The sequence below is a fragment of the Dermacentor andersoni genome, chromosome 4 (genome assembly GCF_023375885.2).
Source record: "Dermacentor andersoni chromosome 4, qqDerAnde1_hic_scaffold, whole genome shotgun sequence".
In the NCBI taxonomy this organism is placed as follows: Eukaryota; Metazoa; Arthropoda; class Arachnida; order Ixodida; family Ixodidae; genus Dermacentor; species Dermacentor andersoni.
In genome coordinates, this window is record NC_092817.1 from 59,835,509 (window position 1) to 59,863,076 (window position 27,568).

Genomic DNA, 27,568 nt, shown 5'->3' on the forward strand with positions numbered 1-27,568 from the left:
CTCGCGTCCGCGTTATACAAACCTGCGCATAGTTGGAATAAAAATTTGGCTTGGGCCAATTGGTTCATAGCTGAAAACCCTGACGAGCAGCAAAAAAAAAAAATAAATAACACGGACAGAGAAGACACAAGTACACAGGACGGGCGCAATTACTTCCCACTGTATTCCAGAAGCCGTGTACAAGCGCTTATAAATGTTCAACATCAACAGGTGACACACAAGTTTCCACAGAGTATCATTGCTGCTGTCAACAAGAACAGTTTGAAAGCCTTGGAACAATCAATCGTCAATAGTTGAAACACCGTCCCAGAAGTCGAAGCGCAACGCCAAACCTTGCTATCTCAGTCAGTGCTTCGCTCTCTTTTGTGACCCCTTTCACTGTTCCTATGGCTCTGAGCGGCCGGAGCATCTGCGGTAAGTTTCGTTCAGTTCGGTGACTCAAATAATCCTAAACTGTTCTTTCTCTCTCTCTCTCCCTCTCTCTATACATACATATATATATATATACATATATATATATATATATATATATATATATATATATATATATATATATATATATATATATATATATATATATATATATATATATTTCAAACTCGCGCTCTGACTTCGTTGATTCGCCTACCAACTCCGTTTCACTACACTCGCGTTACGAGGACACGTTGCCAGCGGCAGTACGACACCCCGTTCTCGCCCGACTATGCAGATGGAAAAAGGCACACAGCATCGCACAGTTGGCGTTCGCGAGACGGGCGAAGATGAGAAAAGCCGGTCACGAAAGTAAAAAGGGCGCAGCGAGGCAATCTCGAGCGCACTCGTGCCTCAGCGATCGATTCAAATATCCATACCTCGCTGTACCGTGCACACTCGATCGGTAGAAGAGGCGCGGGCGAACATGCTGCTACCTCTCTCTTTCTCTCTCTTTCGAATGCGCTCGATCGCTCCCTTGCCTGTATTTAAATAAAGGGATGCGCGCAACAAAGTCTATAGGATGCATCGAATTCCTGCTATCTTCTTTTCTTTCTTTCTTTTTTTTTTTGTGTATGTGTGCCTGGGGAAATGTAGTACTGCCTCCAGCCAACTCGCCCCGAGCGCATGGAGCGCGGTGATGCGCTCCGAAGTGTGCTTGCATTTCATCCGCAGACCTCTGGTTCGGGACAACTTGCTATGACGTAAAGAGATGCGCGACAACTGCCGCGTTTTGCGAGTCCTTTCAGCAATGCATTTGCTATCGAGGCTGTTGTCACGCACGCCGAGGCAAATACGAACAGGTCTCACGCGATGAGCCCGCGCACTCGCTGTCACAAACGCTGGCACGGCGAGAAGCCCCGGCAGCGGTAGAGCGCGTCCGCTTGGCCGAAAGGCACACGCTTTGTGCTGCCGCCCGCATCACGATTTCGATTGTGCCACGCCTCAAAAAAAAAAATAATAATAATAATAATACCTCACGATTACGCGACCTCAAACACAAAGGACGCGGGAATACAGCGCGCACGACGACACCAGCCATATCGGCTCGGCCCTGGCCGCCCTAGCAGCCGCTCCTGATCACTTCCCACGTACGGCGCGCGGGCCGCGAGTACGTATGCGCTCGGCCGCGCGAACAGCCATGCGCAACCACAGCCGGACCAAAAGAGGAGACGCGCGCTATAATTCCCTAGCACGCTCTCGATTACGTGGCCTCCAACACTGGACGCGCAGGAAAAGGCCGCGTAGAGCCACCATCCTTCTCGGCGCACCCTCGCATGTTTGCCCTAGGACCCGCAGCATAAGGCGGTCATTCTCCTCGCACTCGGATTTCATTTGGAACACCACAACGACGGCGGCAGCGAAATAAAATTCGCCAAATATTGCTATCGCAATAAAAGCTCTTGCACGCTAGACTTAATCATAAGAGCAAGTTCCAGCCAATCCAGGTGCTGGACATATCATTAGCGAAAGGCGGCCAGCCAATGGCGAAAAGCTCTTACGAACGAAGGGCTTTGCGAGTATGGCACCTTGTTTTCCGAGCATGTTTTTGGCCGGACATTATTTTGGAGAGGCTCTGGTTCGGGCTCTGCTATCCGCTTTGACAAGCTTCCATTTGTCAACCACACCGCTGTAAGCCAGTACAGGCCAAGCAATCGAGCCACTTGAGGCCCGGCGGCACTGCTAGCGATGACCTGCCAATCAGAAGCAAAGTTGCTCAGAAGCAAAGTTGTTTAAATCCAGCGTTTTTCAGTATAGATGTCGCGAATTCTGTCATCGGCACACCGACCCCGTTTTCTGGACAAGTGCGCGAGAGGCTGTACGTGCATTGTCATATCCTAGAAGAAGGGTGGGCACAAAATCGGGTCTTTTCAATACCGAGAATGGTGCATACTGAGAGGCAAGAGCTGCGATGCGATACGATTGGAGTGCCGTCTGAGCTAAACCCTGTCGTCTCTTGAAGCCCGATGGAATCGTAGAAGCAGCTCCGCCAACATCCGAAGCTAGTTTCTCCCTAAATCGGATTTTTAGATATTCCCTAGATTTTTGCGAAATGTGGCTGCGACGTTTGTCGATATGAGTTCTGTAATGATAAATGTTTATCTGTGTCATGTAAACGGGGCTGCAAATTTTATACTTTAAGTTCGTTTCTAAGCTTGTTTTAAAATATTCAAATAATCAAGTCATGGATCCAAGCTAGAATGATGCCGCCGTACAAGTTGTTACGCTAACGACACAGCCACATGCTTGAAGCCGTATTCACAAAAGAAGACGTCAACATGTATCTACATTGTTGTAGGTGTAAAGCAACTTTGGACAAAACAGCAAAGTTCCAAATATACAGGAAACCTTATTCGAATTGTAAGGAAAATTGGCGTCAAACTACTTTTGCTGAATGTAGGTGCCAAAACACTATGCCACTTCACGACGCCAATACAAAAGACGTAAATACTTTTTTTTTATATGTCATGTACTGACATAGCACCCCCCCCCCCCCCCCCCACTTACGCACGATGGCGTCATTTCCAGCGAAGCACGCAGATACATGGCTAATTTTATCTTCACTCTAAAGCAAAAGTCACCTAAACACGTGACCTGGCCAAGATTGTTCGGTCTAAGATTGTTCTGCGTATGGGCGGTTCGCGATAAATTTTAGCATACGCAAGCATAGAATGCTGTTTATCGCCACGAACGCACTGTCGTGCTCGTAGTAAGGCATACGTGTCCGCTTACGCACAGATTTGTCTGTGCCATTTTGTTCGCTGTTCCAGCATACTTTTATTTCGCCGGTTACAGATGAACATCTCATTGAGAGTGCACAGATGTCGACAGCAGAGCTAGAGGTACAAACGGCTATAACGCAATAGCAGTACTTCGATAGAACGACAGAAAGCTGAGCTAGTTGTAAGGATTCATTATGCAAGGCGTGCAGACAGGACACAAGAGTAGAGAAGCTGTGTTCGTGTTGTCCACTTCTCTACTCTTGTGGCCTGTCTGCAAGCATCACCTCTGTTTTTTTTTTGTTTTTTTTTGCATAGTAAGTACTTCGATAGTGGGCCCAGGGACGTCCACACCCAGTCATTTACATGGCGAGATGCGTTCACCGCACTATTGGAAGATCAGAAGTCATAGTTCGCATCTAATGCGAAGGTACTTTGCGGTCACTGAACGCAAAACATGCCGTCACGTCGGCAGTTTCACAGTTTCAATGCCTCATCACGAGTTTTCCCTAGATTTGGACAAATATACCCTTTTCCCTAAACAAAGTATGGAATCCCTATTTCAAGGAAAACTTCCCCGGAGTTGGCATCATTGCATAGAGGACACATTACGCACTAACACGGACTTGTTTAATTTAAAAATGGCGAAATTATTGCATTATAAAATGTAGCGACGTGCGCAGACTAAAACACGTGTTTGGTCCGTGCCCACGAAGTTTAATTCCTTGAACGAATGTGAATGGTGGCGAATGTGAATTGTTGCCGAGGTAATTTCGCCATACAGCACGTGCTTCAATTTCCCAAGTAAACTTACAGCCACGTCTTAAAAGTGTTGTTGTCCTTGAAGCCCTTCCAGGTAAATAATAAAAAAACAGCCACGGAAGCACTTCCCGTCGGCGAAAGGTGGCCTACAGATATACCGAACCAATAGTAAAGAGATACCGTGGCGGCCACTCACCCTGGATGCCTTATGTCAGGCAGCGACCTGTTGAGCGCGATGAAATCGCTGGCCAGCGCGTTGAAGCCGTTGACCTTGTACAGCTCATCCTTCCTCTTGTCCATGCCGGTCGGCAGGAAGTAGGCGGCACCCTGCTCGCCGGGACCTTTGGCTTGCGCTTCGCGGCTGATCATGGCGCGGTCGTGCCAGTCCTTCTTGCCATCGGCGTCCACTTGGCCACCGGCCGACAAGTCGTTGGCTACAGCAGGCTGGGCGCGTAGATGTTGCGCCTGCAGACAGCAAGAAAGACGCGAGCGACGGTTAACAAACAACAACTTTTTAAAAAGAAGCGTGTAGCCAAATCCTTGCAAAGCTCACGAGATGTGCTGTGAACACATCCATTAGTAAAGTACTATCCTTCAGTATAGCTGCCAGAGCTACTGAAGAAAAAGTCCCGTGCGTGATAACAAAGTTCAATACAATTGCCGTAAAGTTCGGTATACTTAGCTACTACTTGAACATCTTTAACGCATGCAAGCAGGGACGACGTTCTGGATGTGCTATTCAAGTAAGCTGCAGGACATCCGCAAACTTCATGGAGAATGTCTGCTAAGTTGTCCAGCTCTCTCACTCATTTCAACCAGATGAGTGCGCACGCCAGTACATTATCTGGGCTCCCATCCCTTGCCGTGGCGGTTACATACTTCTGGAGGCTAGATGAAAATTCAGCAGTGGTTAACGAGCACCTGCAAAATCACTGCGCCTTACACGCACGCACACACGCACGCGCGAACGCGAACGCACACACAGTCATACACGCACGCACTTGCATTTACACAGCGCGACTCAGGACATTGGCTGACGCCTCTCAATTGCAGGGTCACCGCGCGAGCACAACGTAATTGCCCCTGCTCCGTGTGACCGGGAGCTCTCTAAATTACTATATCCTCGTTCTCTCTACTCGCCCCTCTTCCTGAAAAAAGAAAACATGAGCAGAAAAGTACCGAGACGACGATGGTGCACCCGCCTGCTTCAACAGCACCGGTAAGTCCGTATCCTTTCCTTCACCCTTTGCATCATTATGTCTTCCGACGAGTCCGTGCCAGTAACACTCTATCACGTACGTCGCAAGTTCACGCATATTCCCTTAGCCGTGCTCAGAAGGCCGGCTGCCGCTAACAAGTGCCGCCATATTCTCGCACGTGCGTAGGCACGTATCATCCTAAGCAAAACCTGGGAGACTAATTTTCTTCCGGCGTGGCTGTGCAGCTTGGAATAAGAATTCACGGTTCACTGGCCGAATTCAGAAACTGTGTTGTGTCTGCTGCTCGATTTCAGGCTGCATATCTAGGCTGGAACACACGCACAAACACGCACGCACGCGCATACCCACCCACTTCCCAATACATGCGGTCTTTCAAACATTTGATCACGATTGTACGTGCCTCTTTGTTGCTTCTGGCAGACGTCATATAGCTGCGCACCATTCGATTTCTTAAACTATTTCGCCGTTTTTATTTCGTGGTTGCAAGACACCCCCACTTTTTTCCAGAAGCTTGTCAATATCGATTCGCTTTTCCTTTCCTTCTTCTTCTTGTTTCTTTTTCTTTTCTTTCTCTTTTTCCATTTCAGAGAAGAGGAAGCGCGTGCATGCAAACGGTGACATTAAACAAACCATTCCGCGCAGTGCTTGCCTAGAAACGAATTTGAGCGCGAAGCCGGGAGATTCGTTCCCACCCGTATCTCTTGTCTACGTCGTCCACCAAGACCGGGTATCTCTCATTCACAACATTACATATGGCATAGTTGCCTGCTGAAGGTAGAGCGCTTTGGAAGTCACACACGTTACTATCATTCATGTTTAATAAATTAAAACGGAGTGAGAGGCACACGAGCAAGTATTTGTTCGCGGGGTCATTAGATAATTTTTTTACAGAAAAACTTAGCTCTTCTTTTTAAGCAAATACGCACTGCAATACCAAACAAAATCTGGGGCCGACTTCACAAAGTTTTTCGTCAGTATATGCCGTCTGCCAGTGGCTAGCCGCTTTCGCTAATAATGTGTCTAGTACAACGGCTGGTTGAAATCTGCTCTTAGGCACAGCTGTAGCGTTACAAATATCTTTAGACTACGGGTCCTAATCGACGAAAAAGCGCAATCCGTGCGCGATGAAAGCGAGACAGGCCATCTGTTCCCGCCAATGGCTGCGAGCAGGCGACAGGAAAGCAAAGACAAATGCAGCTCACGAGTAGAGCGTAGCCACGCAGTTGCACGTTCGACCAGAGTAGAACGTGATACGAAGCGCCAGTGGTCGGGACAGACGCGTCGACGCTAGGGGAGCAGCAAGTGAGAGTCAGCAGTCAACGAAGGTACCACCCAAAGAGAGAGAGAGAGAGAGAAGGAACAGAACGACTGACGATCGCAATAAAAGTGCGGCAGCTAGCGACGCAAAAAACAACGTGGTGACGTGCTCCGCAGGGCCACACCCAGGGGCAACCGCTTCATTAGGGAATCGTCCCAGTGTGTAGTAGAGGAGCGGGAAAGCCGACCGTGCCGACACAGTTGCAAATGCTCGCACAAGCTTTTGGGAAAAGAAACGAAGAATGCCGAGGACCGCCTTCACCAGAGGGGGCGCAGCCTCAAGCTGAGAGGCACACGCTGTAAAGTCACTCGCACGCAAGTGCAGACGACGCCACTCGATCGATTCGTCGCTGTAAGCTTAGGACTCGGGGAGATTCAGCTGTTGCTTCCCGCCAGCCAAGTTTTGGAATCCTCTGCACACACTATTGAGAGCACACCACTTTCCCATAGAACGCAAGAAAGGAACCGCTCTGTTTTGGGAAAGTAGAATGTATTACGGGTGTGCATTCGCCTATATTCCACTTGATAAGCAAAAGGTCAATTGTAGAGAAAGACACTAGAAAAGAAGTGGATGAAAAACTTAAACAAACAACATCAACGACGACAACGACAACAACTGTTTATTGTCACAAGCAGGCGCAGAAAGAACGCTTGCAACGCCCGTAAGACATCTCAGCAGTGCTGAAGTAGGCACAATCGAGCGTAATAAAAGGCGATTCCCAAGAAGGCCTCGCCGTAAGACCGACTGCCAAACACGGTTTCATGAAGATACGCCAGCACTGGCGTTAGTTTTGACGCGGACAACAAAGAAATGCGTCCCGATCATGTGAAGTGCTCTAAAGTGCTTGCTGACGTAGTAGTTGGTACAATTACGGAAAATCACGAAGACATGAGTTTTGTCCAAAATGCTCGCCTCAGGGTCTGCTGCAAACCCGTCTTCTGTGAGTTTCGGCTTCAGAGAGGTGTTGCGAACCGAGACCCATTACAAAAACTGGCGCTCCTAAGTTAGAGACGAATCCATGCATCTTCAGTCATCTCGTCGCCAAGGAAAACAGCAATGACAGCGACCACATGAGGATGAGAGATAGGAAGCAGAAATTAAGTCCTAACACAACTAGTAAAAATACGATTTCGCTTCGTTCCAGTCACCAATAAACAATTCCACAGCCCGGCCAACGGACTTCCGTGCCCTACCACAACTGTCTTCGCTCACATGACGTGCATGCAGGGAGTGAACGCGTCGTAAACCATGCAGAGAGGGATGCCATGGCGTGCTGTCAGAACACAGGAACAACAGCCTAAAGTCGGCAATGGTACCATAAGAAGGAATAATGCGAAAGGCAGCGGCGTACGGCGAAGATGCACGCCGGCCACAGCACGCCACGGCACATTCTCTTATTTCTCAACCTATACGCGAGCACGCCATCGAGCTGCTAAAGAAAATGGACCGCCCCTGCAAGCACGCCACTCCCTTTTCCTCTAACCCACCCTTCCCCCTTCCCCCTTCCCCCCGTCCTACTTCGAAGATGGAAAGTAAGATCAAAGAGCCACCGAAGGCGCCGCCAATTTTAAACTGTAAAGTGCTTGCTCGCTCGTGGAGAGCTCCACACGGCCCTTGTTTTTTCTCGCCTGCGTGAACAACTCGCGCCCCTGCGCGTGCTATTAATTCCAATGTGAGGGCGAACACGCCCGATAGAGTAATTAGTGAGCCTGTCGGTTGGTAAAAGACGCAAGCGAGGAGGGAGGATGTTAGCATATGCATCCTAGCACCAACACAATTCAGCAGCCACCTACCCAAGAACAAGACCACCGGCTGCGCTTCTCTAAGGCCACATGGTCATGGTCCAGCTACGGTATCAGTGCCAATGAGAGGCTAGGAAGGGGGGATATGGGCTAGCAACTATGTCGCTCACTTCCTTTGATTGCGGACAACCCAAACCAAAGTTGGCGTCACCGTGCAAAATACACTCCCTCATAAAAAATGTTAGCTAAGTTTTTTCTCGAATGCCCTACACGTTGCTCCTTATCAGGTGGTAATGTATTGCATGCCGAATTACGTTTTTGCGAAGGCAGAGGTGGTGAAATAAATAAATTATGCAGCTTATGTTTCAGAAATGTGATCTGTACAACGCATCCAGAAAAACTAAGAATAAATTAAAGACAAATCTACATGACTTTACATACATTTCACTAGCGTAGCAGTTAAGAAGTATCTATATACAACCACAGGTGTGTCACGGTGCGAATATATTTGAACAGCACACACCTAATCAGAAGAGAAGAAATATCCTACTGTGCGACCAAATGGAGAACATGCAGTAGCCAAACAGCCTTTCGGAGTCATGAGTCAGGCTTTCGGAGTTTTGTGCACCCTGCCGCAGCGTTCTCTGCCAATGCGTGCAACGACCTTCGCTCGCTTCCGACGGAAACCGTCGGACGACCTTCGCATTACCTCAAACATGTTCACTCCGTCTACCTCATCTTCAACGTGGCACTGGTTGTCACATCGCTAAGCCTTTATTAGACAATCAGTCAGCGTAGTGGATGCATCACGCGCCGCACTCGACGTAGCATAAAGTCGCGTACTTTTAGCATGTTATACACATGTGCATGCGCCATTAGCGCATGTAACAGACACCCAGGTGGCACTTACTCTCGTGGGCGACACAAAAGAAAATGGAAAACAGAAATTTGCATTGAAGAAGCTATACCAGTGCAAGATTTATGGCGACCATCAATGTATTCCGTAAGGGCAAATGCTCAACGGAAAGTTGCATCCGCACATTCAGATGTCAGGTTCAAATCTACCTGAACGAATAACGGATGCTTGAAAACAAAATCGGCATCGCTTCATTACTGCGCACGATTCTACGGTCAGTTGAGTACGCTAAAATCTGGAAGGTTCAATTCGGTCTGGACTTATGTCCGGTCATTCATTCATTCATTCATTCATTCATTACTAGCCTGCTCTACTGTCCTCTTACCTTACTCTAAAATCTCCGTATAATAACGCATGCAAACGCAAGGGCATTGCAAAAGCTAGCTTCTGCCCACAATGACTAACAATGCAAAATAGCCAGATTTTTTTACTAAGGTTCTTTACAAATATCCGACAGCGTTAAGTTTAGCATTATACAAATTCATATACACTCAGTGTCAGAGGTTTATCAGTTGAATTAATACAAAAAAAAAAGAAGAAGACGTTAGTGTTTTAATCTACGACACAGCAGAGAAGCGTAAACGCACGCAGGTATCTATTGGGCGCAGAAGGTTGTCTTAGCACGGATGGCAAAAAGTGTGAATATGTAAACGAAGCATTATTGTTGTGCAACGGCGCGAGAGGAAGCAACAAAATGAGTGTACTGGTAATCTGTATACACGCTAAACCTGCAAATGCTATAATCCAAATATTTTCAGTGAGCTACTTCTTATGTTGCCAAGTCTCAGTGTCGGTTTCACTGCATTTAAACAACGTGCTGACGCGGAGAGCGCATAATTACCAAGAAAGTATAATATGCTACCAGTAAGTGTCTCATCATCCGCATGACGAGTACAAGTATGTATAAAGACCGCTTCGCAATCTAGCTCTGTGCTTCCAAATTCAGCAAAGACGCATGCCACGTTCTTTCTTCCATGCTTACTGCAAATGTAGTTGAAATGCCACACGTTTCATTCGCCAATGGAAACGCTGACGAACGTACTACTAAACAACGTCGTGAGCGGGAAACGCGCGCTATATTTTACATGATGGACATTCTGTTTAAATCAAAGCAAGAAAAATAAACCAAACCGAAGTACTGAGACATTTCCAGATGCAGCTACATTCTTCGACTGCGTTCTGCCGAGCAAGCAGACAAACTGAAACAAGGTAGTGAGGTAAGCAAACGGCTGAACAAAACAACTGAACTTCTGCAGTAAGACCAACCTATCTTAGGGGGTGAAGACGCGGGAATACGATAAAAAGAATGGGAGAAATGGCGATACGCAGGGCAGCCCGTCTTTCCAGCCGACCAACTGCCGACGCCGAAGTGTCATTAGCCACACACCGCAGATACCAAAGAACAACATCACTGCACCGAGACAATCTAAAAAAAAAAAAAGCAAAGACAACACAGCAGCACAAGATGGAGTATCACAAAGGAACGAAGCGGCAGCGGCACAAGAAGCAGGATTCGGCCAGCGTAGGCCAAAATAGCTCGACTACTACCACCGGCGTAAGGCTGAAGGCATGTTTTCGGCATTAGCCCTCAGCCACCGATGCTTCTGCTGCTGCTGCTGCTAAAGCCAGAAGTGGACTCGGGCCCCTATCGGTTTCCGGCGCAACGCAACCGGCGCTTTATCAAGCGTCTCCGGCAGCCTGGTTAATCGCCGGTCTCGCAGCCCAGCCAGCTACCGAGCCGAGCGGCAAATAGCTTGTGCGAGCGTGCAAAGGGAAAAACACAGCACCGGCAGCAGCAGCAGCAGCAGCAGCAGCAAAGTGCTCGCCATAGCTGTTTCTCTCCTTGCTGGAGCACACGGCACCGTACCAACCAAAGTGATCCCAGCACACGTCGATGCTCAAGCGATGCTCCGTTCGATCGGGAGATGCCAGGAACTCTTACTGCACTTTCCCTTCTCTCTCTCTCTCTCTCTCTCGAGGGAAAGCGCAACTTTCCTCCAACACGACCCCACTTAACCCCACTCCCCCTCTTCTATCCTGCGTACCTTCAGACGCGCCACCCACAACGAAGTAAGGGCTACTACTACAACGACAAGAGCGTCGATCAAAAAGGCAGACGCAGACAGGGGCAGATTTGCCCGCCATGAATGCACAGGCAAACGAGGACTCGCATCTGCACTTATCTCACACCGACCACGTCACCGCCAGCGATGCCTCCGATAGGCCAGAGAAGCATGGGACCCTCTTAACGTGTACTCGGGTAACTTCAATTGTGGATCGAACACAAACTTGGTTCGAGGGAAAACACAGAACTATTCCGGCTGCGCAGGAGTGTCGTTCAGGAGGTCACTTCTAGCTCCATTCATCGAACAAATTAGATTTCAACATATGTTTAGGCAGAACGAATGCGCATTTATAGTTTAAAGTAGTCGACAAGGCACTTCGAACGAGCTCAGAACTAACGGTTTCCGATGTCGCTAACTACATCACAGCCGAAAAGAACATTGTGTACGGAGTTATAGTAACGCAAAGTGCTATATAAGGAAGTAATGTCGTTACAGATATGTTCAAACGACGAACAATATCACTGATTCAGTCTATGCAGGATTTTCCAAGCGGATCCGAGTCATTCCGGCCATAGGGATGCCACAGGCGAGATAGCAGCTTTCGATCGCCATCCTGTGTCACTGGGCCACGCACCAACTCGTCCACGGTCTGAGTCAGCGATATTATCCGTCGTGTGAATCCGCACTTCGGCGACACTCTGCGCTGCTGCACCACTGTCCCAGGGACACGCCACGACATTAATAAGATAAGAAATAAAAAACGCGTTTAAGAAAGTATCACTTACTATCACACAATAACTACGAATGCAAGCATGGGAGTAGTAAAGCAATTCAATTATCTGTGTTTTCGCTGTGATGATGAGTTGGCGTCGGTTGTTATTAAAGAGGCTTAGCTTGTTCGAACGTATTGCCGTTTAAGGATTGCCGGCAGTGACAGCTTCTAATGCTTTGTCCAACCACACTGCGTTTTGAACGATCTTAGGTTGCATGATTGTTCTCGTCGAACCAAAATCATAACATGGCTACGTGCTAAGGATTAAGTCGCTAAGGACGTTTTACACCAGCAGTTGAGTATAATATAGTTGGTCACCGCAGTGTCGCTTTGTATGCTCCGCGTCACAAGACCGCGCTACGAGAGCTATTGCTGCCGTCCATCTCTACAGTAAGTCGATATTCTGAACGGTAACACATTTACTGACAAGTTAACCACTCTGCGAAGTTATCACATGCACTTAATAGGGCCCAGAAGTCGAGCAAGACAGTTCAAAATATACAAAAAGGTTCCTTTTCAGACATGTTCTTTTGTGAATGCATCTCCAGGCTTTTGAAATATACCCTGGCACCCTGAAAAATCTACTTGTCCACCTTCGTAAGTTGTCGCTTTTCTTCGGCACAATGTAACAAAGAGTAGTTTAAAAAGCATCTTCCCGTTATGACATAACGTCACTTAGCAAAAACACTTTCCCAATTGGAAAAATACTCAAGCAAATAGAAGTTGGATGGGGGTGAGGCGAACGACATGCGAACGGGTCTAGCTAGAAGTGTTTTGCGGGCAACAAGTGTGAAAAACATTGCAATGCACTACGTCACTAAGTTTCAGCGCCATGGCGTAACCATATGTTGTGCGCGTGAAATGCAAGCTTGCCGTCCAAAAAGCGCCGCCATTATTGCCTCTTTCAAGTCAAGCAGAAACCACGGCGTCTTGCGTTAAGCACTCCTCTCCATTCCAAGGGGACCGCGCGCGCCCCATTTTTTCCCACAATTCCCGCTTACCCCCTCCGTGCTGAGAAAAAAAAAACCCCCTTTGAGGCTTGTTTACGAGAGTACGTGCGGCAAAGCCGCCTCCACCGCGCGCATTCACTAACGCACGGCCCCGTCAGTTCTGCGCCACCACTTAACGCAGAGCGCACTGTCCCTCTTTCATCCGCCGAAGCACAACACAGACGCCCTTCTTCGTCGCCTGGGGGCGCCTCTCTCCTCTTTCCTCGCACTCCTAAGTCTCACGCCTCTGAGCACAGCTCGGCAGCCCTTTCATCCTGCGCCGAGGCAGGAAGCGCAAGACACGATCCATTTAATTACGCCGGCTTCATTCACCTCCGAAGCGCAGCGCGTCCAAAAGAAAAGCAGCGAGGGAATGAGCTTGAGCAAAAAAAAAAAAATATAGAGAGGGAGCGAGGACAACGGGAAGACAAAAGCTTGCGAGCGCGAGCCCCTCGAAGGCGTCGAGTAAACAGACCAAAGCCTCATTAGGGGCCGCTCTTCTTCCTCTTCTTGGGCGTGAGGCGAATGACAGGGAAGTGAACATACATCCCTCCCCCGACAACCTTTCCCGCCCGGCAGGACTTCACCACCAGCTGTACATCTCCCTCTCCAAAAGAGAATGTATCACAGAAACGCGCGCGCACACAGAGACGACAAAATGTTGGGCTCAAGAAAAAAAAAAAAAGTACCGCGTAATCTGCCAGAACCACACAGTCTCCGCTCTACGAAGCCATTCCACCAATAGGCAATTCGCATTCGGCGCCATTAAAATGCCGCTGTCACGCCATTCGTGACACTTCTGAGTGAATCTGTTTTGTTGCATCTGCTGCTGTTGCTATGTTACCAGTAAAAACAGTACGAACGCATCCCAACTCCCAGATTCCAAGAGTAGGAAGGGAGTTCCTTTTCAGCAAGGAAAGAAAAGCAACGTAGTATTACTGAATTGATAAAATTACCGTTGAGAAATTTGCGTACGTTTACGTTGAAGCTGAGCATTTTGCTCTATCATTTCGTGCTTGTTCTGACCGAATTAATGCAGTCAAACCAAAAGCAAGATAACGCTGCACTCAATCAGGTCGAAATATGGCAGTCATAAACAGCTAGAGATGTCCGGTTTAATAATAATAATAATAATAATAATAATAATAATAATAACGACGACGACGACGACGATGATGATGATGATGATGACGATGATGATGAAACTATCACCTTTTTCATCTTATTTATGCTCATTCTTTAACCAAAGCCAGCGATTTGAATTTCATAACACGGAGAAGGAAACGTATGGCCCGTTCACAAGTCATTCAAGCCTCTACGCACTTCCATTTAATTTAAGTATTTTTCTATTTAATTTGAGTATTTTTCCAAGTGGGATCTGATAGGCAAGGACAGAATGAAAAAAATAAAATGGACAAGAACACACACCTACGCAAACCGACGGGCTCGCTGAATGCAAAAAAAAGAACAAAACAAATCAGACACTTCCTACCTGTTTTTTTTTTTCCGATAGGTCAATGGGAAATCAGTTCTCAATAAAAAAGAAGAAAAAAAGAACAAGAAAAGAACGCGCAGGAGATGGTTGCGTACGACGACATATGTGCGAATTAATAGCTACGTTGAGTACCTTACGTGCAGACTGCCTCACCCAGTGTTCGCAGCGACAAAGAAGAAAATGAAGATTGGTCTATCCGATATTTTGATGTCATGCTATGTGGGCACATGTATACCTTGGAGTGACTTGAATACAGCTGTCACAAAGATGGGGGTCTACAAGAAACGAAACACTTCGCACTTGATACTGCTTTATCGAACCCTTTTATCAATGTACGCTTAAAACAACCGTCTTATACAGCGACCCTGAGCTTAAAAACGAAGCAGGAAAATGAACAAATTGAGAAAGATAATGGAAATTTCACTGACCAGAAGTTTTCCAGAACAGTTTATAAAGGATCCAACCAAAATGAGTTCCGGTATTGATTTTCAATAAGCACGCTTGCTGACTTTGCGAAACACAAATGTTGAGAAAGCCGCTGGCCGCAGGCGCAGAAGGCGGACAAAAGGTTTTGCAAACAAGTACGAGTAACTTTTTTTTGGCGAGACAGAAGAAAACTTCAGCCTGCACCATGGTTGTTCTTTCAGCAAGCAGCTATGCTGTGAGCCCTTTTCACTTCTTCACCGCATCAGCCCAGCGTCAGCTGCTCCTCAAAGAACTGATCGTAAGTTAGCCCATCAATTTCGTCAAGTGTATATAGCAACGCTTGTGGGTTGTTTCTGTTGGTGCCGCGATGCAACCGTGGTTAGGTACTTGAGTCGACTGTGTAGAATAGCCGTACTGTTTCAGCGATGGTAATCGCTACCAGTGTGCTTAAGCGCACACAATAGTAGAGACTTCGGGAAGTATATTTATTGCTGCCACAAAGAAGGTGGAAGCAAATAAAACGCAGGGAAGAACCAAGTCAACGCTTGCTCGAACGATGGTGCCTGTGCTGCGGGAAGGACAGAGAAGAACGGAACCAGCGCCACAATCTGTTTCAGCCACTTCCGCCCCGCTCTGAACGCGGAGAAAGAGGAGCGGAAGCGGATGTCTTCCATCCAAAGTGGTAATGACAAAAAAAAAGAAAAACGCCGGTAGCACAGCCAACGTATTCACAGTGGTGCTAAGCTCGACACCGACGGAAGGAAATGCCCTAAAGTGGCCTCGCGCATCAAGAGACATGCGACAAAAGCAGCAACACCATTGTGATACCGCACTATTTATTCCGAAGCGCCTTTCGGGACACACGAAACGTGCGGCGACAACACACGCTAGCGTCGCGGCGCTCCAAAAATGGACGAGCAGTTCGCAGTTAAGCAAAATCACAAACAGTGGTTGAGATAGCGCTGGGCTTGGCACAGCGCAGCAGGCACTCAATTATTCAGGCCGGTCAAATATTAGCGCTCCGCGAGTGCTAATCGATGGGTCACTTGAGCCGCGAGTTTCCGCCGACTACGACACCAGACCCCATGCGTTCAACGCCGCGAGCACACAAGCCGAAAGATAGCGGTACGGGTGGTGGCCACGGGAATAGCACAACACGGCGGTTGCGAGGTTCGTTGCAGCGTTAACAGAAATAATGGCGATGAAGGGCATCGCTGAATGGAGGGACGTCGCTCGATGAGCGGACGGCACGCCTTATAAAGCCTGCCAACGCCACAAGCATACAGAACAACGTACGCTGAACACGAGGTGGCGGATTCTAATTTCGACCATGGCAACCGTATTGCAATAACACTCAAGGCAGAGGTACTTCTACAAAGGGTTGCACACACAGAGATCATATTATGTAAAATAAAGAAACAAATGAAACGATGGTACAGTTTCTGTCAGATCAAGCCACCCCGACAAACGCCGGTAATGAAATACTGCAGACGCTCTCACATCGTCCGCTGGTCAAAAGCACGATGAAGGAAACACGTGTCCAGCGAGGGTAACAACTCATTATACGATAGTCCCTGTCCCAAGCCGAATCGTGAAGACCTACTTTATAGTACGAAAGGATGAGAGAACAGACATAAGACGGAGTACGAAAGGATCTTCCGAGTCAGCTATAAAAAAAAAAAAGCATCAGTTCAATCTGCAAACGCACGCAAACTGTAAACATATTATACAAAGTACAAAGATGGGCTATTTCGGTTTAGTACTTCTTTTTATTTTTCGTTGAAGCTTTGTTTACACTGCCTCCTGTTCGGTCACTCTTGGATCTGACGCAATATGTGGGATTCTCAATTCCGAGCGTATTTTGCAATTGCCTGTAAGCAAGCTGTGTTAAATGCGACAAAATGGCAAAATATGGGATAATATTTTGCTTATTTCTTTCTCTACTCCCTCGGAAACTTTTTGTTGATTTCCTTCATTATTACCAATTGAAAGTGCTGTCGCCTGAGGTAAAGGGCGCAGTGGCAACGACACGAATGCTCGTAGAAGTCTCAAAGCTCGCTTTCCTGTTATACAAAAATCAAAACGTTGATACACGTAAAAGAAAGTGCTTCACGGTGACCTACAGCAAACCAACTTGCCATCATTAACCTTGATAAACGTGCCCCAAAGCTTATGTCAAAGAAAAAGAAAGAACACGAAGGCCACTACGATTATAAATGGATCGGAAACGTTAATAAACCCCAGCGGCTCGGAAAACGAAACTCACGGCGTGTGGGGCACCGATCTGACACGGTGGAGTATGAGAGGGACGCCGAAAATGGCTGTTTTCTTGTCACGTTCGATTGGCACGCTCGCGGTGCACGTAGGAACAATACAGTTATCGGAGACGCATCGCGAAACGGTCGGAGAGCAGCGGTGGTGAAGTCAAAACTACGGGGACAAATGACAAAACCGAAACGCCGTTGCCAACAGAATCAGAAGTTCAGTATAAAGAAAAATGCGCGTGGGAATAAAATGTTGATCGATGATCCTCCCTGCATGTTAGTGCGAGCACCAGCAGCGTGTACGGCGTAGGCCACGACACGCGCGAAAGCTGCCTCCACAGTGCGTACGGCACTGAAAATGCATGCTTACCCGCGTTGCTACGATTATTGTGGTGAAGCACGCTTTACAAGCAACGGCGTCGTGACTAGCTCACCTGCCGCCTTTTGCTAGGAAATTGAGCAGTCATTTAATCCAAGAACATTGTTACAAAGCAGAATGTTAGACAAATTAAGACCGCATATCTATATATCGCTGTAGTCTTCAAGTCGTGGATTACCTACTAGCTCAATTCTTTAATCGTGCGCTTTAGTACCGCATGATTTCATAACGATATTAACAAGTTAAAATTTTCCGTTGTCGCGGCGTTGAGCACTTGGCAGGGTAGATGATAAGAAATAGACAGAATCTGGCGGAAAAGGTCTTCAGCAAACACTGCTTGGATTTTTCCAATACGAACAGCGGGCAAGCCTATATATACGAAGCAAGCATAACACTCCAGAGCAAAGAATTCAACGGATCTCTCATTCGTTTTGTTGGTTTACTTCTTGGATTATTTGAAACCCGCACAATTTGGCGCTTATATTCTTTAATTTTTTTGCATATTTTTTCGTGACTCTCTGGGCAGCTAAAGTAAATTAGCCCAGTGGGGACATCGTACGTGACTAGCCCTTTAGAAAAACCGGCAATCCAAAACGGGCCACGAGAAGCAATGTCGAAGTGCCTGTGGCGCCTTCAATTTGCACATCGAGACGGCATCGCAAAGTGGCTACGCTTTCGATCTCAGGCGTCTGCAGGCGCCGGCAGGATCGAATTCAAAAGGTTTCGCAGGGAACAAAAAAAATCGAAAATTGGAAACATGTGGCGGGTTTAGTGATTAGATTTCTTAGGGATTTCTCCAGCGAGATTACTTCGCTACAGGCGCTTTTAAAACTGCAGTGCTCAAGGCGAGGAAAGAGTTGTGAATGCTGTACTACATAAACTACGCACGCACGCGTGCACAAAGCACAAGCACAGGCACTCAAGCACGCACGCAAACACACGCGGACGCACCCGCAAGCAAACCAATAGGCACACTTATTGGCACGTATACATACAAGGAACCGCATAAACCAGCCCAGACGGCGCAAAAAAAAAAAAGCGATACAAAATGGCTATCTTTTTTATAGGTTCCTTCCCCGCTAGTTCCTCTATTCGCATTATTGATTTAACTGAATGTTTACAACGCGCGGATGAGATCCGTCATGGTTCAGCCAAATCGTACTGAAGAGCCCACACACAATTCATTCTTATTAGGACGTCCCACGTTCTCCTTCCATCTACCGATGACAAAGGTAAATAGCGTATATCATGATTGTTACAGCCGAAAATAACACAAAATGTTAATCGAGTTAACGTGGATGGAACGAGACGATTACATTAACAATAGGAACGCTTCGTGAACAACTACGCCGCACCGACGGGACGATTAAATAAGCGCGGACCAGTCGTCGCGGAGCGGAACCAAGACTGGCAAGCGAGAAGCGAACACACAAAGCAGGAAAAAAGAACACGAGAGTTCTCGAACGGTTTTTCGGTCCGTGTTATGCGAGCGAACGAAACGACGACAGCGCGTTTACAAAGACAAAAAAAAAACACGATAGTGAGAGCAGGAAGCTTCAAGTCGCTCGTACTGCGAAAGTTTTTTTTAGGCGTAGACACAGCGCAGTTGCAGGAAGCACGGTATGAGGCGCATAACGGAGCCAAAGCTCAGTTCGAGACGTCTACCGAAAATGAGGAAGGCACTGAAATATCGCATATAACAAACCAGCGAAAGTGATTTCGGCTGTGGAAACAGAGAAGCCGTTCCAAAAGGAGAGGGAGCGTGGCTTTCTATGGAAGGTATAAATGCCGAACGCATTAGCGAGACGAGCACTCACGAAGCTAGCGGCAAAGCGTCGATTATACTTCCCCGCGTTCGAGACAGAGAACAAAACCTACGCGCGCTGTATTTTTAATGGGCTAGCATTAGAAGTGTCAAAGTGGGCAAAAAAGTGTATTTGCAGAGTAGGAAGCCGATCACGTGTTAGAGGCAGAGAGGAGATGGGAGAGCTTAGAAGAGCGTGTATTATGTGCGCATGTGTATGAGTGTATGTGTATGCGTATATGTTCAGGAGTTCATTCGAGACACTTCCTGCCTCTTCGAGGAGCGAAGTGCAGCTGACGGCTGTCCAGAGCAGACCACTGTCAACTGCTACATATATATATATATATATATATATATATATATATATATATATATATATATATATATATATATATATATATATATATATATATACAAAATTTCAGAGGAAAGCTCACGAGACCGTTTGTTCTTGCACATTATATTGGTGACGTTTCGGCTGGTGGGTCAGACATTGATAAAAGCTGGTCCACCAGCCTAAACATCAGACATGCATTGTGCAAGAGCAACGTATGTCGCATATTCGTTACTCTGAAATTGAACCTGTGGGGCCGGCATGATTCCTACACACCTCTCATGTATTTACATTAACGACGGGAAAGGAAGCAGGGGGGGGCTCGCTTTATGTTAATCATGCACGACCGTATAAAGCCAACAGACAATGAAGCCAAGTAAAGCATCGGGAGAAATGAGCTGTAGTTGTAGTTCAAATTGAAATGTAGAAAATAATTAAGGGGAGGGGGGGGGGGAGGAGAAGTGAAAGTGGACGAGAAGACCACTTGTCGCCGGTGGCAGCCAAACCCACAACCTCCGCAGTATGTGCTCCGCAGTATGGGCAACCACCGTCAGTTGCAAATTGCCCTCGCACAGGCAGGACGTGTGTCGAGTGAGCACCTAAACAACAATTTGCAATGTGGTGAGCGCCGTTTACATCATGGATCCGATACCTCAAAAAGGTACGACGTAATGCTAACACATTTCGCTCGCATTTACCGCTAGAGCGCCACTGACCTTTCATTTCAATTTTCCCTTTGGACTCGGAACGCACTCGCGATGTATAGAGAGAAGCATGCGCGGAGAACAATGCACGCAGACCAAGCAAGAACACGCACTCAGTTACTGCTTCAAACGGTGTGTATACAGTATTAATTCGAGCGTACGCTTTGTATTTCAGATGTGCCAATGTCAATCTTGCTAAATGACCCGTCTCAGCACCATAGTGGACGACACAAGTACTTCCCAAAATGCAATGCCAGAAATCCACCCTTTCCTTTTTGACATTTCTCTTCTGTGGCGCTACAGTGTAAAGCTATTCCGATCTGTTTCTATTCCGTTTCTGCCACTAGCCCTCCACGATCGGTCGAAAACTTTTCGGACCAGCTCCACTACACCGGTCTGTCACGCGACGTCACGAAATCAGCAAGAACTCTCCATCTGATTTGACGTATAAGTGCAGATTATTCATAAATAGGCCGAACAAAAGAAAAATTTTCGTTTCCGATCCTACGCCTTTTCCGCCATTAGCCCTCCTCTATTGGACTCAAAATTTTTCGGTCTGCGCTCACTTCGCCTGCCTGTCACGCGACGTCACAAAACTGCGAAAACTCACTACGTCATAGTGATGTGTACCCATTAAAGGTGCCCAATAATATGCCCATTAATAAAGAAAGCTGAACTTTCTTTCGGAATAGACGGAGACTGTCCCGTTTCGAAATGAATAAATATGGCTGCCCGTCGATCGCTCTGGTACTGGCTACTCAGAGCAGCAGGAGAGAACGGCTTTTTCTGCGTATAAGAATGTTAGGGTATAACGTGGCCCAGCCCTCTCCATAAGCGTGCGACCTGGCTTTGCTAACACTTCTTCGCTGGGGACCCGTTTAAGCGACATTTTTAACTTTCCGTTGCACACCGTCGCAATTTTCGACCAGCTACTGCAAGCTAAGCAAGGGGAAGCGGTCCAATCACAGACACCGGCACCGCTCTCTTGATACGGTTATCTGTACTTTCACTGCGCAAGCTTGGACTCACCGAGACCCTCTCCACTCCCGCGCGCTCCTCGCCTCTCGCCAACCAATCAGATAGGAAAAACCTGTCAAGGAGGCAACGCTACTTGCGTTCAAAGCGAACAAAAGTGACCTCCTGTAAACGAGGAGAGATTTTATCAGACTGTTCAAACGCTACAGGTCACCGCCCGATGCTTGTGCCGGCGGTTACGTAAATTTGAGGTCAAAATCAAAATGGAATAGTTATACGTTGTACGGCCCCTGTTCACTGAAAACTTATCTACACAACTGGCAGTTTTTCACAAAGCATAAATCACTTATCTGCACAATTACAAACAAACAAGTGTATCAATTATTGGAAGCCGAAACCATTCGTACAATATATGCACGTTGTTTGTCAACTATACCTCCGTTTACTAGATTAGGGTTCAGAGGTTGACAGCGCATTGCCGAATGCATGCTTGACGAGCGCATCGAAATTTTGTCAACATCCGCGTATGTATATACACGATGTTCCTTTGCAATAAATATTTTTTGTAAGTCAGCGCCATGGTCGCCCCTGACTCTTTCCCTATTTCTTTCTTATCCTTTGTCTAATCGAAGACGGCTGTGTACAAACATGCATAGCTGCTATCTTTCCCTTCTTTATCGCCACAGATATTTCATCGCACCCCTCTCCGGCGCTTTCCTTAAACAATGCCCCGCGATATTGATGTCGCTTAAGACAAGCTTGCGGCACCGCAGGCCCTTCATAAATCAATGTGGTGGCCACCGACCGGGAGTCGCGTGTTCTGCGCAAGAACTCTTCCCGGTGTTTCCCACGGACTGCGCAGCATAATAAATAAACGCGACAAACTCAACTGAATTCGGGGGTTTTAAGCGCCAGAACCACGATTTGAACATGAGGCACGCCGTAGCGGCGGGGGGGGGGGGGGGGGGGGGGGAGGCTCCACATTAAGTTTGACCACCTTTAACGTGCCCCCCATTAACGGGAGACGTCATTAACGGGAACGCTATTTTACATTTCGCCTCCGTCGAAATACGGCCGCCGCGGCCTGGATTTGATGCCTCGACCTCGTGCTTAGCAGCGCAACACCATAGCCCCTAAGCCACCGCGGCGGTTATAAACGCAACAAGAGGGCGCTAAAAAAAGAAAAGAAAGAAAAAGATTAAATGCATTGCACGCTCCCAGCACGAAACACACGCATAAGCAGACTAGTACACGTACTGGAACGTACACGCAAAAATAGACATGCCCTCTCGACATGAAAGGAATTTGGGGAAAGGAGCCAGCTGGTCTAAAAGTCAATCGTCGTGTCTCTTTCATTACGCCTGGCGATTATGCAGTACGAACACGTAAGTACAGGCATGTCAAGTGCGCATGTGAAGAAGTGCGCAAATTCATACACGTAAACATTCAAGATAAAACAAAAAAAGGTGGGAGCGCAGCACTTCTAAGCATTCAAGAGTAGTAAGGACAGTATGGAAAGGGCGACCCGGTACAAAGCTTAATCCGAGGTTCAAACCCCGTAAAGGAAACCGTCATAACATGTTCAGTGTATACAAAAGTACTTCGCACCGATAACAAAAACATTATTATTATTATTATTATTATTATTATTATTATTATTATTATTATTATTATTATTATTATTATTATTATTATTATTATTATTATTATTATTATTATTATTATTATTATAACCCGGAATGTCGTCCCTGTTCTAGCACTGTTGGATTATTGTCATTGCATTTACTTCGTTGCTGGCGATGTAATCGCGCTGGTCTTCTGTTTCTTTTCAAACTCCTCCGCGGTATTCTCACCTGTTCCAACTCCTTAGTTGTATCATGTTTCGCATTCCGCGCATCATCAACAGAGAACACAGACCATTCCATGTTCTTGCCTGACATCACCAACATTCAACCGTCTTTAACAGGGAGAGGCGGGCTAGTTGGTGGTCGATATTGGAATGCATCATGTAACCGCGCAAACGACACTGGACGGGGAAAGAAACACACAGGGCGGCCGCGCCTGTCCTGTGTGTTTCTTTCCTCGTCGGTTGTCGTTTGCGCGGTTACATGATGCATTCCAATTCAACCGTCCACAGAATACTGAGTCTTTACAACGCTTAGTTTCATGATCTCGATATTTTTCATAACTCGCTATCATTGTTCTTTTCCGAACTTTGCGTTGTTGTGTCGTAGTTTAACACATTGTTCACTGCGCTTCTCCTCCTTTTTCTTTTTCGTTTACCTTGCGCTTTCTTGTACGTATTCCTCATTATTGTTCTTTTTGCTTAAGTTCCCCTGCAGGTTATTTTTTGTTTGTTTTTTTGCTTTTAATGCATGCGTACGCCAGCGCTAAGACCTTAGGGTTTTTCCTGAGCACGGAATTTATTTATTTATTTATTTATTTATTTATTTATTTATTTATTTATTTATTTATTTATTTATTTCTTCAGAACGTATCTGATTCGACATTTCAAACTTTCTGTGATTTATACGTACATAAGAAATATTATGATCGATTCAAATAATCTGATGTATCGTCGCAAGTGGGCCAGCAACAAGAAACATAGGTGAACAAGTTAAATTGTAATTCAAGCACGATACTACATGTTATAAACTTACCAACTGCAAGAGCAGGCGCAAGAGAGAGAAAAAGAAAGGCGTCACAGACGATACGTTTGTGGCAACGCTCCACTGAAAAAGTATATAAGGCGAGGCGGCTATACGCCGAACGAGATAAAATCAGATCGCTACACAATGTAGGCGAAAAAAAATGGAAATAAAACGGAAATGAGGACACGACAAGTTATCCTCCGATCACTCGAGCGACACCTACAGTAGGAACATCGCCGTCATTTTCCACAGAAGCTGCCACGCGTAAATAACGCCCACCTAGAAATAAGCCCGCGGCGGACGCAACAGCTGCCCCAAAACAAAAAAAAAACAACAACAAAAAACGCGACATGGAGCGCTGCGAGAAACCGCAAACCGCTGCAGTGACATCCCGACACGCTCCTCTCGCTCCGAAAGGAGCCAGTTATTCCAACGATCCGAGCATTCCTTCAACGTAAACGCCAAGCGCATGAACGGGCCAGGTTGGTAATACATTAGTCCCAGCACACCACCGCGCATTCGAAAGCACAGCTGCCACGCTTCGGACAGACACGCCGCACCGTGTCCGTTCCACCGTCCTGGCCGGTCTGCCCGAATACGGGAGGTATGTTTCAACACACACGCACACACACAAAAAAAGAAGAAAATGAAGAAAGAAATCGAGGAACGTCCAACCTCACGCGAACACATCATGCGTCAGCCAGGCTACTCGTGCGTCGGAAAGCCGTAAGCTTGAAGTGTAGTAGGTGCGAGAGAACGGGGAGCACGCGAGAACTTCTCGACTTGTCAACTCCACCGTAATCTCAAGTCTGGAGAAGGCGTTTGAGGAGATGGGCAGGAAGAAGGGGAAAGGGGGGGGGAGGGGGCAAGGACGAGACGAGCCGCGCGCATTCTCTCAAAACAGACGTTCCGCATTCCGTGCGGCCCGTTGCGCAGGCGACAGACAGCCCCATTTCGTTGACGGCTCGACTGGCGGGCCAGCGTGCGACGCACGTCCGCGGGAGAGAAGAGAACGCCAGACGAAACGGACAGAGAGAGAGAGACGCGTTCGCTGCTCGCGAAGACGGGCGCGTCTTCAACGACCACGACGTCGTCGCGGGCATGCGGAGGCGGATAGTGGCGGGACGGGCGCTCGGTCCGCTCGGCCGCATCTCCGCACGCGCGCTCGTTCGGCCGTGAAGGCGTAGCGAGGGCGACGGGCCCCCGACAGGGGCTTCCTCTCCTTTTTGTCTACGCGTCGTGCGACGTCGCAGTCATTGTCGTGGCTACTGCGGATGCTGTGACGACATTTTCGCTCAGCCCTTTCGCGTCGGAGATAAAACGAAAGGAACGAAGCGGTGAGCGGCGGCTGTTTCCTGAACGGTCACCACTGCTGCTTGTTAGTGGTGCCGGCATTGTGTTCGCACAGCGTTAATTGACCACTGATTATTAGTACAGGGAGCTCAAGTTTAAAGGCAACCAACGGCCGGCGGTGCCGCTCATTTTCGCAAGACCCTCTACCTAAATAATGCTTGCCGCCACTAAATGTGTAAGCGCAGCGAAGGGAAAGGCCGTTAAGGCCGCGTCAGAGTTGTGCCCGAGCTTTAGCTCGGGCACAACTCCGACGCGGCCTATTCAAATACATGTAAAACGCAAGAACGTTTTTCTGAGATAAACCCTGGACCGATTTCAATGAAATTTGTTGCATTTGAGAAAAAAAGTTAAATTCTAGTGACTGTTGGAAGCGGAATTTCTATTTGGGTGTGGAATTTCGTTACAAGAATTTTCAAAAATTCGAAAGTTCGAAAGAAATAGAAGCACCAAGTTTTCACATTTATAGCTCTGCATCAAGAGAACATATCGTGATTCTGTAAAAGGAATCCATTAGACCATTGAAAGCGGACCAACTCTATATGTCATTTCATATCTTGCATGAATTTGTTACATTGTTTACAAGGGTTCTGCAAAAGCTGTATCTATATATTATTAAATTTTTTTTAGATTCATGTGTAACATATGAATTTTGACCGCTTTAGATGTACTATTATACTCAATTCACAGAACTGTATTATCATTTTTCGTTGCTGAGTTAGAGTTGTAAACTTGATAGTTTCGCTTTTTGAGAAGTTTCGATTTTTGCCAACCTTTTATAAAAAAATTGAGGACCTAAATCAAAAATCGGAAACCAACAGTCACCAGATTTTAATTTTTCTTTTAAATGCAACAAACCTTGTCAAATTTGGTGCATTGGTTGCCGAGAAAAATAAATTCTCCTTTTACATGTATTTAGATAGGAGCAACCAAGCTAATGCTTCCTCTTAAGGTCTTATAATCTTGTGGCGCTCTGCAGCTCTCGGTCAACACAAATAATGTGCATAGAGGAAGTTAAGAAATTGTGAAAAGCGTATACGGCACACGAACTTCGCTGTCGTGTAAAAGAAGCAATGGTTCGGGATTGTTCGAAGCGGGGCATCCGTGACCACAGGAAAGCTGCGTGAAGTACAAGCGTAAAAAAAATAAAGCATTCGACGCATAGGCTGACCAGTGACGCGTTCTAACGCGATTTTCCTACGAAACAACATTTAACGGAAATGTATGTTAGCACAAACGCCGAAACGTTGAACAAAGCTCTTCCGTAAGCGAACGAGACGAAAAAGGTCAATATCAACAATCAAAAATAAAACGAACAAAAAAATTATTGATTCGCAGCTGCATCCAAACGATCAAGAAAGCACTAACGATGAAAACATGATGCTAGTATCGAGTGGCTCGGCCGGAAGACGCTGACAAAAATGGCTTCGGTAAGTGTCGCGCCACGCTTCTCCGAGTGGCGCCACCGCATCCAGAAATCGAAGAACGGAGAAGCGAGATGGCAACACACGGGCACGGGAACGCGCGCCACGACGCGAGACAGGGCGAAGACAGTTTATCACGAAGCACTTTGGACGCGCCGAACAACAACGCAGAGAGCGCTCGAAAAAAACGCTGACGCGCAGCGGAAGACCCCGCGCTGACGGCGAGGCCGCGTCTTTCTCCGGGGTCGATCGGCGGGAGCCGGAGGAGTATCGTGCACACTTGCCCATCTTCCAGCGAGCGAACCATTAGCGCTCGGAGAACTATACGCTACGAAGCGACGTGCGCAGCTCGGATACAGGTCGCTACATTATACCGCGGGCTCGGGCGATCACTTTATGAACTTCTCGATGACGCAGCTACCGATCGATCTGCTTCTATGGTGCCTGCAATCGTACAAGCGGAATTTATATCTTTTTAAGAAAAAATACCTTCGCTTTCGCGGCCCAAGAAACGCCGATGGGACAAAATTCTGTTCGTACATATCGTCCATATTTTCAGCATCAATAGAAAACTAAACGCACGTTAAGCGGACCGTCATCATACCTAAGTCGCTCCTTAATACGCGGCACCGAAACGCCCACGTTCCTGAGACACAAGTTGCTAACGGTTATGCCCTTCTTCCTTTTCCACCCCTCTCTCATCATTCGTCATTGGCTTGGACATCACCGTGAAGCTATATATAGTAGAGTTCATTCACTCGACTAGAAGTGTGACAAGAAATATTC

At 47.1% G+C, this 27,568-nt stretch overlaps 1 protein-coding gene across 2 annotated transcripts in view; it reads right to left on the bottom strand.

The window, feature by feature from the left end:
• Positions 1–27,568, bottom strand: part of LOC126536162 (putative polypeptide N-acetylgalactosaminyltransferase 10) — a 167,863-nt gene that overhangs the window by 53,416 nt on the left and 86,879 nt on the right. For both annotated transcript variants that reach the window (XM_050183037.3, XM_050183036.3), the window contains one exon: positions 4,150–4,418. In XM_050183037.3, coding sequence (XP_050038994.1) covers positions 4,150–4,418 — 269 coding nt within the window. The remainder of the gene's footprint in view (positions 1–4,149; positions 4,419–27,568) is intronic.